At 36.8% G+C, this 15,992-nt stretch overlaps 1 protein-coding gene across 1 annotated transcript in view; it reads right to left on the reverse strand.

The window, feature by feature from the left end:
- ANO3 (anoctamin 3) overlaps positions 1–15,992 on the reverse strand; it is a 188,790-nt gene that overhangs the window by 80,702 nt on the left and 92,096 nt on the right. The window contains exons 9-12 of the mRNA XM_049649103.1: positions 15,767–15,822; positions 11,884–12,005; positions 8,039–8,173; positions 180–276 (exon numbers count right to left, since the gene is read on the reverse strand). Of these exons, the coding sequence (XP_049505060.1) occupies positions 180–276; positions 8,039–8,173; positions 11,884–12,005; positions 15,767–15,822 (410 nt within the window). The remainder of the gene's footprint in view (positions 1–179; positions 277–8,038; positions 8,174–11,883; positions 12,006–15,766; positions 15,823–15,992) is intronic.

Here is a 15,992-nt window from a genome sequence, read left to right on the forward strand (position 1 = left end):
TTTATATCCATATGACAATAATCGGTTATAAAAACAAAGGAAGACTAAAATATTCAAATAAAAATATACTCATTTTATAATTGCTGCCGAATGATGATCTATTCAAGTTTTCACTTTTTCCTACCTACTTCTGAGGAAAAGTAGAGCTCGGGAAGGAGAATGCGAGGGTCCACACTCACCTTGGCATAGATACAGCTTTCATTGAGTCTCTGCAGTGAGCAGTTCTTGTCACAGAGAGGGCACATGAAGACTTCAGTGGCCTTGCAAATTTCTTGGCTTGGGAAACCAAAGAAGAGAGAGAAAGCATGAACCTCCACGTTTAAGAAGGTGCTTAGCTCCTCTGGCTAGTCCTGTGGGAAGCAGCAAGGCAGAGAGGAAAAGAAGACACGGATAGTGGGAGTGGTGGACAGGTAAGCAAGAACTTAGAGTGGTTCCAACTCAAACTTTTAGGATATTTGTGATACAGACATTTTTGTTGACTTCTTCAGTTTTAGAAGTCTCTGCCTGGATACGGTAATGATAGTAGGCCATATCTGACACCTGTGAGACACTTGTGGGCTTTGTTACAAAGATAGATACACATGATTTCGTGGCACTGAGGGTAATCTTGTAAGGAACACCCACGGGAGTTTCAGCCAAGCTCACAGCTTGGAAGTGGCTGAGCTGAAATCAAATCTTTCTCCTGGATCTCACGCCTTAGAATCACCAAGATGAACAGCACCCATAATTCACACAAATCCACACAAATTCATAACTCACCCTCCAGCCAACAGGGGCATCACATTCAGTGGAAATTTGAGGGAGTTGACTTTTTTGTTGTTGTTGTTGTTGACTGTGTGTCTTGACACACAGTCATGATGACATGACATAGTCTTTATTTACTGAAACCTATTATATTTTCTATTAGAATATAACTTGATAATACTTGTCTCTTCAGTTTTATGCCCACTACCTTTTAAAGATCTCAGCATACATTTTAGATGACTTGTGATAGGAGTAGGGCACCAGTAACAATTTCTCAAAAGCCTCTCAGCCTGAGTTCACAGCAACCTATTTTTAAAATGTTTTGTGCGTTTATCTGTCAGAAGTGGCCCTTTCCCACTTAGTAGCCTCTAAATAAATTGTCTTTAATTAAATCTGCTCTGGAAATGTTGAAAGTAATTTAAAGGCTTTTGACAGTAAGTCTGGAAATGCAACTGTTAATAAAGGTTTAATTGGCAGTGTTTACAGCACAATTTACTGTTTTCAAAAATACACCCTCAAATGAAGCAAAAAAACAATGTATTTCAAATGCTGGATGTATGAAATCTCACTCTAAAGTGGGAATAAATAGTAAGTAATTATACTATATAGTAATACAATGCTTTAAAGTGGGCAAAAGTGGGTTCATGTCCATTAAGTCTGGTCCTCACTGCAATCTCCTGCAATGGTTAATTATCTCCACAACTGAGAGTAAACTAATGTTTAATTTAAGTAATTTGCTTGAGGTCATACAGCTAAAAAGAGGTACTTCAGGGAGCCTAATTTAGGTTTTTGTGATTCTAGGTCAAGTTCTCCATCAGCTACAACATATCTCAAAGAGAAATGTTTTTATTTCATATTAAAAGGGACTTTCCCGTGAAGGGGATTGAGTTCACTTCTGATGATGAGCATGGAGTAACTCACAGATCTGTTGAATCATTATATTGTACACCTGAACCTAATATTACACTGTATGTTAACTGTAATTGAATAAAAAAATCTGGCAGATAAAAAATAAAATAAACAATTTTCTTATAATACTTGTATTGATGATGATAGTGTTATGGGTCTAAAAAATACTATAATTCTCCTACTTTCACACACACCATCTTGCTACTAATTGGGATGTCTATATGAAGTAAAGCAGGTAAAACACACATATTAAAAGACCAAAAGAAAAAGATGATACCTCCTCTTAGTAATGCTACTAATTTGTAGGAACAAGAAGAATTAAAACAGTCCTTGAAGGATTTTGCTTACAATTTAAAATTCATTGTGTTTCAAGAATAACACAATGTGTCCTGCATTGAAATCCCATACTAAAAAGTATTAGAGGCAGTATTTACCACGTCATATTTTCCATCTCCTAAATTGTCAAACAAAAGCACAAATCTATCAAAACACCGTGTCTAGAATCCCAAACCATCAGACTGAACACTATTTTGAATTCCAGAATTATTAAATTCATTTTTGGTAAGTTGTTCAATGTTTAACTCGGTATGTAACATAAAAAAAATAAACAATTTTTGACAACATATATTTTAGCCTACAATAAAGAATTTAATACTAGCACAAATTTCTTTGAGTTTAGTTAACCACTAGAGGGAGGGAGAGTGCACAGCATGAGTGTTTCTTCATATCTTCTGCGCAGCCTGATAACAGAAACCACCACTTGAATTGTGGCTTTCTTTTATTTGACATCTATTGTCAGACATACCACCAAGGGCTGATTTGAAGGAAATAATAATTACCACCAACTTAAGATAGCAGGAGAAGCTAGCAATTTGTCCTTTCGGGGGTGGATGTCTGGACCCACTCCCGGGCCCTCCTGTGATCCTATAAAGACGACAAAGCACAGAAAAGGTGCTTGGTGATGTCACTTTGAGGAAAGTGAAAATGTGAAAGTATGTTTAAGGGAAGGCAGTATGGAAGCATGAGCAAAACATGGATTTTAGAATTAGATATAATTACTGGGGAAAAGTAAACCAAATCGCAAGATATTAGAATTGCTATTACCAAACAGAATAAAACAAAACAAAGGTAACACGTGTTGGCAAAGATGTGGAGGTTTTGGAACATTTGCACATTGTTGGCGGGACTGTAGAATGGTGCAGCCACTATGGGAAACAATATGGAGGTTCCTCAAAAAATTAAATCTAGAACTACCATATAATCTAGCAATCCCACTTCTGGGTATATATCTAAAAGAACTGAAAGTAGGATCTAGAAGAGAAATCTGCACTCCTGTGTTCATTACAGCATTATTCACAATAGCCAAGATACGAAAATAACCCAAGTGTCCACTGATGAATGGATACAGAAAATGTGGTATAAACACAAAATAGAATATTATTCAGCCTTAAAAAAAAAGAAGGAAATTCCACATATGCAGCAACATGAATGATGAACCTGGAGGACATTGTGCTAAGTGAAATAAGCCACGCACAGGATAAACACTCCATGACTTCACATATTTTAAGTATTTAAAACAGTCACACTGAGAGAAACAAAACAGAATCGTAGTTGCCAGGGGGAGGAGAGGAGGAAGTGGGGAGTTGCTCTTCAACAGATATAAAGTTTCAGTTATAGAAGATGAATAAGTTCCAGAGATCTGCTGTACAACATTGTGCCTAGAGTTAATAACACTGTAATGCTCACCTAAAATTTTGTCAACAGGGTAAATCTAATGTTAAGTGGTCTTACCACAATTAAAAAGAATCCAGTAAAGGTTTAAAACTTAGCTGACCACATACTATATACATTCTCCTGACCGAGTCACTTACCTCTCTGAGGATCTATTTATTCATCTCTAGATGAAGATAATATCTAACTGGGATATTACATAAGGGATATTGATACCGTGCCCGGCATATTGTAGGCACTAGATAAATAGAAACTTCATTGCTAAGGATGTTGTCAGGAGAGGGTTCAAGAGGTCCTGTATTACCCAACTGTTTTTGAAAGGCTGGTCTGATACTGAAAACCACATAAATTTCTTGGCAAGTTCTAATACCAAAGAGGAAAGAAGGGACCAGAAAGTTGGGGCTTCTGCTCTTTGTTCTGGACCTGAAAAACTATTTTATCTGCCTGCTTGTTCATTTTCACATCCCTATGATATGTACTCTGCCAGCAAAAATCTGACCACATTTGGTTAGGTAAGGCCAGTGAACACATATAAATAGACACATGTACATATATATACAATAAATAATCCACAAATTGATTGCTACATAATTCTACAATGAGCTACAGAACAGGTAATATGACCTTAATTTATATAAATATAGACAGTAGAAACACAATAAATCCAACCCAATCTTCAGCTTAACATTTTGTTACCTTGTAATAAAAAATAAAGAGTTTCATAAAATAATACTAAGACAATGCAACACCAAATAAAAGCCCCGTGCCCTCTCCTGACCTGCCATAACACCTACGACTTAACCATGTCTGACACCTTGAATAGAAAATTTCAGTCCCATGAAGTTTTGAAAGTCAAGATATTCAGTGATGCTTATCTTGGTTTAGAATAGAAAGTCTGACAAGATGTTAATTATAGTGTGACAGAGTAGCAGTAACAGAATACCATAAAGCGCAGAAGAAAAGAGTTTGCTAATGCCTTTTAAAGCACTCCTTGTTCTAAAGGTACTTATATACAAGAAGTCTAATTTACTCTGTTGGTACATAAATCAATAGCAAGAGCAAATCTATTCCTTTCATTGTTTTGCTCATTTTCAGCTTTGCAGGGATAGAGGACAGAGTCTACAACACATGGTAAAACTTTGCGAATATGTTCTCCATAGAACCAATCTGAACAATAGCTAACCATCTGAGAATCATTTTATGTCTTCATCCATTCATATTAAAAGAGTAGTTTTCTAAAACCCTGAGAACTCTACCAAAAAAACCTGTTAGAACTAATAAATGAATTCAATGAAGTTTCAGAATACAAAATCAATATACACTTATCAGTTGCATTTCTATACGCTAACAATAAACTATCAAAAAGAGAAATTAAGAAAATAATCCCATTTACAATTGCACCAAAAAGAATAAAATAATTAGGGTTAAATTTAACTAAGGAGGTGAGAGATCTACACACTGAAAACTAAGATGTTGATGAAAGAAATTGAAAAAGAAACAAATAAATAGAAAGATATTTTGTGCTCATGAATTGGAAGAATTAATATTGTGGAAATGTCCATACTACACAAAGACTTCTACAGATGCAATGCAATCTCTATGAAAGTTCAATGGTATTTTCACAGAAATAGAAAAAGCAATCCTAAAATATGTATGGAACATGAAAAACCTCAAATAGGCAAAGCAATCTTGAGAAAGAAGGACAAAATGGAAAACATGATATCTCCTGGTTTCAAATAATATTAATTTTAAAGCTATAGTAATCAAAACTTATGGCATTGGAATAAAAACAGACACCTAGATCAATAGAACAGAATACAGAACCCAGAAATAAACCCATGTATATGTGGGCACTTTTCAACAAAGGGGCCAAAATATATAATGGAAAAAGGATAGTTTCTTTGATAGATGGTGTTGGAAAAACTGGATATTCACGTGCAAAAGAATGAAACTGAACCCCTATCTTACACCATATGTAAAAATTAACCAACAAAACAAACATGCAATCTACAGAATGGGAGAAAATATTTACAAAACATATATCTGATGAGGGGTTAATATCCAAAGTATATAAAGAACTCATACAATTCAATGCAAACAAAAAATCTGATTTAAAAAATGGGCAGAGAAACTGAATAGACATTATTTTTTCAAAGAAGATATACAAATCAACAGGTACATGAAAAGGTGAATCAATATCATTAATCATCAGGGTAATGCAAATCAAAGCCACAATGAGGTATCACCTCACACCTGTTAGGATGCCTATAATCAAAACATTGCTGATGGGAATGTAAGTTAGTGCAGCCACTATGGAAAACAATATGGAGGTTCCTCAAAATATTAAAAATAGAACTCCCATATGATCCAGGAATCCCACTTTTAAATATCTACATATCTTCAAAGGAAATGAAAATAGGATCTTGAAGAGATATTTGCATTCCTGTGTGCATTGCAGCATTACTTACAATAGCCAAGATATGTAAACAACCCAAGTGCTCATCAGTGGATGAATGGACAAAGGAGATGTGGTATAGTATATAATGGAATATTTAGCCATGAGAAAAAAGGAAATGTTGCCAATTGTGACAACATGGATGGAGCTTGAGTGCATTATACCAAGTGAGATAAGCCAGAGGGGGGAAAAATACTGCATGGTATCACTTTATATGTGAATCTTTAAAAAAGCCAAATTCATAGAAACAGAGAATAGAAAAGTAGCAAAAAAAAAAGTTTTTCTTTTCAAGACACTATAACTTCGGTACACAACCTGTTTTCTTAGGCTCAGAGGATACTGATTCAACAGCATATAGAGATATGCCCACATAGGGATGGATGTTCCCACTGGGCACAAATTTGTTCTGGAAGATGCTGCTTTCCATTCTTGTAGTGAGTTTGCAAATCTCTGAAATAAACATATGACCAGGTGAACTGTTTTTTGAATAGTAAGTGTTTCTTAGTGTTCAAACTAATTAATAGTTGGCCTTCATGGAGAACAAGGGGACACTGAGAAACCAAATCAAGGAAGTTGGTTATGGAACTGGATTTAACTCTAGGACAGAGAAAGTAGTAAAACCTGGGATTCTGAGTAACTTGTTCTGTGAGTGTTCTGCAAGACAAGCAAACATTTCTAATAAATTTTAACTTGATAAACAAGTGATATCTTGGAATACAAATAGTATGTGATGCCAAATATCACATGATCACAATTAAGGTGATGATTCTTGAAAATTCGCTTTGATATATGAGTGCTTTGGATTACAAGCATGTTTCCTGAACGAATTATGCTTGCAAACCAAGGTTTTACTGTATTTTGTTTTTAGGCAAATTGTTATACATATACATATGCAAATTATATATATATATGCAAATTATATATATATACATATATATGTGTATATATATATGTGTGTGTGTGTGTATATATATATATATATATATATATATATACATATTTAGAGAAAATTCAAGGAAATGAATTTTTATGATCCCATTAACTGTCATGATTACTACCCAGTAGCGAGGCCATGGTTAAAAGATGGACCAAAGGAGAAAAAAGTACGTTTCGTAATTTTGAATTGTATCATACAAGCCTGAACTTGATGATATCCTTGTATATATTAAATAGAAGATGCTGCTAAGAGGATTCTTTAATGCTGGGGTGAGTCTTATCTCTGCTGAATAATAATGTATTGTGCCTTTACCCAAATCTTGAGTATTTCAACTTTAACAGAAAATCACCATTTTGATAACTGCTTGATTTTTGTGAAACCTTATTTCACTACTGTCTTGATACCTTAAGCTGGTACTAAAAAAAATGTTCTTATAGAGAAGAAGAAGAAAATACAAACTGATTTTATGTTCTCAGGAGAGAGGATTACTTAGAGCTGGAATCATGTGCTACAGATACTTATGTATTTGTTTATTCTCTAACTATGTAAGGTTCCCTCAGATGCAAAAAGGAATACTCACTTCTAAGGGTGGTAGTGAAGCTCATATCAAAAGAAAAAAAAACATTAACAGGAGGCTCTTTGTATATTGTAAGTGTTTAAAGAATTGTAGCTATTCTAATTATTTGAACTACTGTACTGAGAGGGCTTTCTAGACTAGCAAATACTATGAAAATGTAAATTACATAAGACTCTCATTGCATTGTTGAATTATTATGTGGGATGTACTGGCAAGAGAAATTTTGCATAAAGAGAAACAGTCTTAGAACTTGCCCAATAGAATTTGCATATAAAAATATGGAATAGCCTTTTTTTTTTTTTTCAACTTTTTAAATTTATTTTTGGGACAGAGAGAGAGACAGAGCATGAACGGGGGAGGGGCAGAGAGAGAGAGGGAGACACAGAATCGGAAACAGGCTCCAGGCTCCGAGCCATCAGCCCAGAGCCTGACACGGGGCTCTAACTCACGGACCGCGAGATCGTGACCTGGCTGAAGTCGGACGCTTAACCGACTGCGCCACCCAGGCGCCCCTGGAATAGCCTTTTAAAAAATAGTGCTTTTCCCCTCCCCTCAAAAAAAAACCCAAAAACCAGCAAATAAATTGTAGCACCATGACTTGCTTTTTATAGTCAGCATTATCGTAAAGATTGTGCCCAGTCAGAATAAAGGCCAACACATTTTAATAAGTCTGTTAATAGCTTACCTTACTTGACTTGCATTCATTGTAAATATCCCATAGAAAAAAACACACAAGCCAACAAGTGCTGCAGGAATCAGCATTCCAGTATACCATCCCAGCCAAGCAAAGTATAGCCCAATCTTCTCACCAAAGTATAGCCTGCACAAGAAAGCCAACTCTTAGCTTAAGGTAACGTAAGTAACACTACAAATGTTGCTGTCACACCTGGTCAGAATTTGATGGATATAACAGCTCAGTTCCTGCTCAGTTCCATGTAGCGTATCTTAATATTCCCACTTGCTAATGAATCCAATGATGGTGATGTTATTTATCTTCAAACATTAGAAGGGGCAATTTTATAAAATGTATTCTTTCTGTGTCGAATTTCTTAATATGGCCCAACTCTTGCCTTTCTCCATTCTCCTAGTAGAATCTCTTTGTTTTCCATGCACTGAACTATAGTAAACCAAACTACTTTTGTGTGAATTAGGGAAAGAAGTCTCCCCTATAGGTAGATGCTGAGAGTAGATTCCAGTTCAGTCTCCATCTGCACCCTTGGCCAGACTCCCTTCTGCTAGACACAATCTGCACAATTATGTTACACTTTCCACAACAAAAGTTAACTTTGTGGTTCCTGGAGCACATGATTCTTTCCTTGGTTAACGCTGTTCCCTGACTTTGGAATATTACATTTGACTCTCTTACCTTGTCTGGCCTGTATGCATCCTTCAGTTTGTATCACTTCTTACAAGAAGCTTTTCCTGACTTACACTACAACCCTGGGTAAGATAGCCCTGATTTTGCTCCTATACTGCCCTTACTGACATTCCAGTGTCCTAAATTTACAACACTTTAAGACAATTAATTATCTGTCACTCTTCCCTTTCTCTCCCTCCCCATAAGACTGCAAGTGCCTAGAAGTGGACCTGTGTCTTGTTTCACTAGCTCCCACCGCAGGGAGTATTGAATGAAGCTAAGGAAATGAATGTGTTTTATTTTCCTTGAGCTGACGAGCATAGTTTCTATGGAAATGGCAGATGGATAGGACAATTCTAATGACTACCCAATTCTCTCTTTTCACGAAGTCTTCTGACAATACCAACTGCTACACAGTTTCTAAAGCTCTGATAAGAAATAATAGTTTCCTGCATTCTTTACTACTACTTGGTCTCTATCTTCTAAAAATGGCTATGTAACACAATTTTGTCCCAGCAATAGTTTTAAAAATTGGTGTTTTACTATTCATTTAGGAATACTGCAATTGGGCAGAGATTCTTTGTTGGGAAGAAATTTTTCTTGTTATTTTTCCCTTCACAAGGCTTTTCTTTCTGAAAATTATTATTTTTCTCTGTATTATGTCAATTAAAATTTTGTATATTCTACCAGGTGTAGAAATGGAGTCATCCTCCATGAAGGATCATTTATCTAAGTTTTTGTTTTTACATTGATTTCTCCTGGGAGACATAGATCAGTGGTCCATTCACTTCTCATACAACGATAATGTTCTACTTCAGAGGAAAGCTTATATTAACAGGTATTTCAAACAAGCCATTTATTCCTTTTAACAAGTGTTCCTCTGTGAGAAGAGTAGGTTTTTAGCACATATTACTAACATAATGGAATGCCTTTACAATAACAATCATAGAGCATTGCACAGACAACCCTCCCTTATACAGACAGAATTCTACTGAGATTTTCGATTACACATTGTTGAAGTCCAGAGGGGCAACAATATTATTTGACAGTAGTTTAATCACATAGGTTACAGCAGATTTTAGATCTGGTTCAGGAGAGGGAGAAGCTATTTCCAGGCAGAGAAAGCTGATGAAAACCCCTTTGACTTTGAGTACTGGTATTCACAATCTTCTAGGATCTCTAGAGGTATCTCAAAAACCATGAGAAGGCAAGGAGGAAGAGGGGGTGGCTATTGGCATCACTCTGCACTACACTTCACCCATAGTCACTCTCTTTTGATCTGATTTGTATTTCGGTAACAAGCAGGTTCCTGGAGAGGAGGAATGCGTTGAAATGCTATCTATACTCTTTTATGGTCTTCAGCTTGGGCGGTTCCTTCATCTCCCCTCTCTCTCTTCAGCCACGTACACACAAAATATATGATTTTCATAAGCAAAAATTTCCTTCAATGATAATATCCAAATAGTTGGTAATAGTAGCCAAATAACTCTATTTATCACTTGTTGAAATGACCTGAAGCAGCAATGGCAATGTGTCCAGCAAATAAGAGAATTATTGACACTGAAATGTTTGCTTGAAAATACCAACTTTGTTTTAGTACCTAGTAAATACGGTTCTGTGAACCAGCACATCTCACTGTGTTCACGTATCCCTAAAATAACAATTCATTCCCCTACATAAATCAGAATCTGATAATTTGTTATGATCGAAAGAATTATAATAAACACATCTCGATCTGGGATATGCCCAAGTTTGAAATATGTTTGAAATAAAAATCGTTTGGTGCTGGATATTATGATCCGTACTTCCAGATCTTTGTGCTAAGCTTTTCTTTTCTGCTCTGTGCCCCAGGAGGCTCACCTTCATGGACTGTATCACTTATGCTCCTCCCTTCCTCTGGCTTCCTGATGGACTTGTTGGCCAACTGAAGGTACCACCAGCAGAAGATCCCAGGGTGTGATCAAAGAGATATTGATGTATTGATTATCCTGACTTTCTCCCTCCTGGTGCATGGCCTGGCCGGAGCTGCTTTCTTCCTAAGACTATAGCTTCTGTCAGGCATCGCCCTCTTCTGTTTTTGCCCAATCCTATCAACTCTTCCTTCCCCTTGTTCCTCCAGGCCTAGGATTGATGACAATATCCAACTTTTGCTAGTCTCTGGAAGCTTCGTCATCATCATGTTTGCTCCCTTGATACTATTTATACTTCTGTATATAATTCTTTTATTAAATTTTCTTCAGATACTCCTTCTATTCTTTCAGTTCTATCAGTTTTCTTCTGGGAACAGTTATGAGTTATTCTTGATATTTATATTTCATAAAGAATTCAAAATATTAACATATATAAACTTATGAATGCTCTTTCTTCTTTCATTCTAAGAATATTTATAGTTAGCTAGAAACTTAAGTCCTTTTTATTATATATTTTCCTGATTTTTTTAAAAGAACATATTATCCCCCACAAAAATTAAATAAATCATGAATATGACAATATTTGGAGACTAATTCAGTTGAGAGAAGTTACTCACTAGAAATATACTTCCTGGAATAGAATAGATACACACAAAATCTTTGTTGAAAGACAAGTATATGCATAGATGCCATGTTGGTCATTTTCCTCTTTGCTCTCAGATCCATTTTCTGCCTTTCCCTGTTTTGGTTTGTTCTCACAGGGAAGTCAATTACACAGGTTCCATTGTAAATAGCTCCTGGTTAAGTTGGGCCAGGAGTCAAAGGTGGAAGGAAGAGGGAAACAAGATCTTTCCTTCTTTCTTGGCCATCCTCCAGCATAGCCATGCCTTCTCCATGGTTCCACTTCCAACACTCAGTTTTCTGCACACAGTCCTAGTCATGGATGGTATAGCTCCTGCCCAAGGGCCCAAGGAGTGGGCTCTGAAATATACACTATCCCATTTTCCCTCCAGCCTTAAGGTTGTTAGCAATTTTTTGCTGTTGCCTCACTATTCCTGCCTGATTTCCCAGCTTTCCTATCCCCTGTATAACCAAATCCCTAAGTTAAGTTTCCTTTATTGAAAGACCTATAGTGGCTTCTTTTTCCTAACTGCATCCTGAATGATATAGATGATTTGGTGGCTAAATTAAATAATTCCAAATCTATGAAAATGACAACAAAACAGCATAATAGAGCATCTAATATTGATCCATCCACATTACCTGATTAAATCCAAGGGCTGATGCTTATACCACATTCCCCAGCGTGCCCAGCGCTCATATAATAGATGCCTATTATTCTGAGGTCCATGCGTTTTGATGGGTTGGCTACTCTTGTAGGCTCCCTGAAACACATAAGATAAGTTGATACACATTCTCTTAGTATATGTGAACTAAATTGGAACTGCTTTTACTATTTTTTTCCCTACAGAACAATTTAACAGCTTATTGAAAGCTGCAGAAATTTTAAATTTAAGCCCATCACTGGAATAATGTAGTAATGCCTTTATATATTTCTCTTTCATTGAAAATATTCTGACAGTCCCTTAAAAATCCTTTCTTAAAGTCCCTTTTTAAACCAATGAGGTTCCTTTCATTTAAAATAAAGAATTTAGGTTTTACTGTTTGTAACCTCAGGCCTTTTAATAAACACTATACCCTCACCATCATTGAGAGAAATTGTTGTAATCTTTACTTCAGAAATTAAGAGTATTATTCTGCTTTAAGAAGCAATTCAGTCCCAGAAAATACTGATTTCATTTACAGAGGCTAAGAAGGCAAATGTTCAATCAAAAAGTGTAAGAAGTCTACGTCACAATTGCTATTCAAGGTTTTAAATTCTAGAATACTTAAAACTTAATTTAGATAAGATATTCCAAAAATGGACACATTTTCAAGTTCTTTATATCTCCCCTCAAAAACTATTGCATGGGTTACAATTTCAGACACAGAGAATATATATGCCTCATAGAGGACAGTGTTTCCTGAAGGCTGAGCTGCTTTACACTTATAATAAAAAAGGAGGGCAATAGATATGGCAACTCTATTTTCTAAACCAAAACTTAGGACACAGGATTTGACAAACTCCCTCTCATTCCAATGTGTGATTCTACTTTTATAAGCAGTTTAACCAAATTTTAAAACAAGTGGAGTTATGCCTTAGCTTCTTCATGTAGATGATGAGAACAAGAATAAATATTAATGATTTCTACCACAGAGGAGCTTTGTGAGGGTCCACTTGGATAATCACTATAAAGTGCTATGCATGCACATATGAAGTACAAAATCAATTTTAGTTAATTTGCAGAGTTTGATATATTGTGGCCATTGAAAAGTAGAAAACTATCATCTGAGTGATCCCAGACAACCAGGGGTGTGAGTTCCTACAAAGAGAGAGGACACCTTGAATCATGGTCTGCAGATGCCTCAAGACTGAAATGAGAAACACATGTGGATTTTACCTCTGGTCTTCTAATGAAATGGATAAATTGATTAGGTAAAGATGGGAGTACAGGTAAAGTGCTGAGGGGCTTCAGGATGGGCGACTGCAGAATGTGCTACTCTGGCATGTAGATGATTTCTTTTTTTTTTAATTTAATTTAATTTTGAGAGACAGAGAGAGAGAGAGGGTGTGCTTGCACAAGTGGGCACATGAATGGGTACACAAATGCGGTAGGGACAGAATGCGAGGGAGACAGAGGATCCAAAGCAGGATCCGTGCTGACTGCAGAAAGCCTGACTCAGGGCTCAAACTCACAAATCATGAGATCATGACCTGAGCCAAAGTCCACCGCTTAACTGACTGAGCTACCCAGGGGCCTCAGCATGTAGATTATTTCTAAGCTGAAGATAAGTAGGGCCAATAGACTCAAGAAGAGTTTTTTACCTACCCCTTAACTTCTTAAAATAATTTAGATAGGAAGCCTATGAGAGGAAGAGAGGTATTACCAAAGATAACTTTTTTTACATAAGAAATACTTATCTACAAGATATGGCAAGCACTGGCTCATCCAATATTCGTCCTCTCATTGTCCTATGAATTGTCTCCCTTCCCTGTCCCTTCCCTCCACAAGTCCCAGATGCCTGCCCTCTTCTTCTTAGCTCAGGATAGCATATAAACCTCAATTGCCTGACTGCTGGAGAGGCTCTCATGTCTTTGCGGGGATCCTATACATGCATAAGTAAATTTGCTTTTCTCCTATTAACCTGCTTTATGTCAACTTAATTATTAGGCTAGCCCAAGAACCCCAAACGGAAGAAGAGAAAAGTTTTCCTCCTGTGGTGCAGTTCAAGTTTTCTTCCCTAAGAGAGCCCAAGGTTTTTAAAGGCTAAAGATCAGAAGCTAAGAAGATGAAAGTGAAGGTCAAGATTTCAAGCATGGGGTATGTCCATTTGGGAAAGATTTGTTTGCTTATGCAATTGGACTGGCTTGTTAAGGTAGACTGCTTTGAGATCAGGTAAGTAAGGGAAGATGAACCAAAATCTCAGCTTTCTTTCAGTCATTCATGATCATCTTTTTAAAATATCTGATTTCCTTCCCAGTGGTCACCTCCTCAGTGGTCAGACATAGGTACTTCCTGGGTTTTAGGAGCTAAGCTTAGAATCCCTAGTATATCATTGTTTTAATTCTGCTCAAGAACCTCAACCATACTGTTCTGGGTTGACAGTGACACCAGGTAGCTGTAAGAGAAAACTGACTGCAATGATGACCCCTGCTGGTCCATGTATTTCCATCTCTTTTCAGAGAACCATGTGCACTCAGTGACCACCTCCCCTACCTCTTCATAATAGTCCCTTCCTCCAACCAACACATAACAATGAGTGGGAAAATGACTGTTATTTACAATCGATTCCTAATAGTTTCCAAATTTCACACAAGAAAGTGTCAAACTGTTAGAACACAGACTAGTTATATAGGTGAAATTACTTACACAGAGAACAAACGAAACCTTCTTTTGCTATGAAGCTCTCCCAGGGCCTTAGGTTTGCTACACTGAACACTTCACCCCTGACAGACTACGTCAAATCTGACATAGTGTTTAATCTCTTTGAGCCTTGTTTCTGAATCTCTAAAATGAGAAAATAATAATATATACCCCCCAAGATTACTGTCAGAGTAACAAGAAAATAGGTGCACAGGGCCTGTCTCATGAAACAAGCTAACATATTACCTGTTATTATTCTTTTTCCTACTGTGAGTAGGCATACCACAATGAATACAAGCACTGGAGTCTGGCTTCTTGGTCTTAAGTCTGTGCCTTTAATAGCTTTTCTGTGCCTCAATGATCTAGCTTAAAAAAATGGAGTTATTACTATTGTCTATCTCAAAAGGTTAGTCTATGGATTAAATAAGATAATCCATATAAAACACTGAGCTCAGTGCCAAATAGGAAGTGCTCAATGCTTTTTATCCCTTATGCGTTTTTCTAGACTATGAATTCCTCAGATATAGGGATTACATCCTGTGAATCCTCAGCCTTTATAAATAGAAAGGATGGGTCTTGAGATTGCAGACCTTAAACCTCTAAAGACCCCGTTCTTATTTCAAAATGCAAAATTGCCTTAAAAATTGTGTGTGTGTGTGTGTGTGTGTGTGTGTGTGTTGGGAGAGGATGTTCAAAACTGATTCAAATGTCGTTCATGACTCAGCAGTAGAATTCACCACAGCTTGGAGCAGGCATTTCTACTTAAAATTAGTAAACAGGTAATAACCTGGCAGAGAATCACGTAAATAATGGGGTATAGGTTTTTGTTGTTGGGTTTGTCTTAGGCACAAGCCAGAACCTGCCCTGTTTGAGAGTGGTACAGATCCCAAGCTGGGTCAAGCATAGAACTCTGTGTTGGAACAGAGGAAGGAGATCAGAGTGGTTGAACAATGTTCCTGAGTTCTCTCTGGGGCCACGACTCCTAATATGGGACAAATTGCACAAAGGTTCTGGAGCACAGGGGCCAGTGTGCAGCCAGAGATCATAATGGGGACTCAGAGAGGCCCAGGGCCACTTGCTGACTGAATCCTCTCACAAGACGGCAGCCAGACTTAAAAAAAAAAATCAGCATTTTGATCATGAGAAACTTTTTTTTAATTGAAATTGTATTTCAAAATTACCTCATGTGGAGGAAAAGCTGCTATATATGAGCCATTATTTATAAGTTTACAGATACCTGCAAAGAGAAAAAAAAAACAGTTTTTGAGTCTGTTGAAAGAAGACTTTCCTCTGGGGAAACACACATATACTTGGGACAACAAAGTAACTTAACAACTTAAAGCAACCCAAACAACATCCATAGCCACATCCCCTCTGAGGGCAGTGGGGTTGTGAAAGACTGATACT

The sequence above is a fragment of the Panthera uncia genome, chromosome D1 (assembly GCF_023721935.1).
Source record: "Panthera uncia isolate 11264 chromosome D1, Puncia_PCG_1.0, whole genome shotgun sequence".
In the NCBI taxonomy this organism is placed as follows: Eukaryota; Metazoa; Chordata; class Mammalia; order Carnivora; family Felidae; genus Panthera; species Panthera uncia.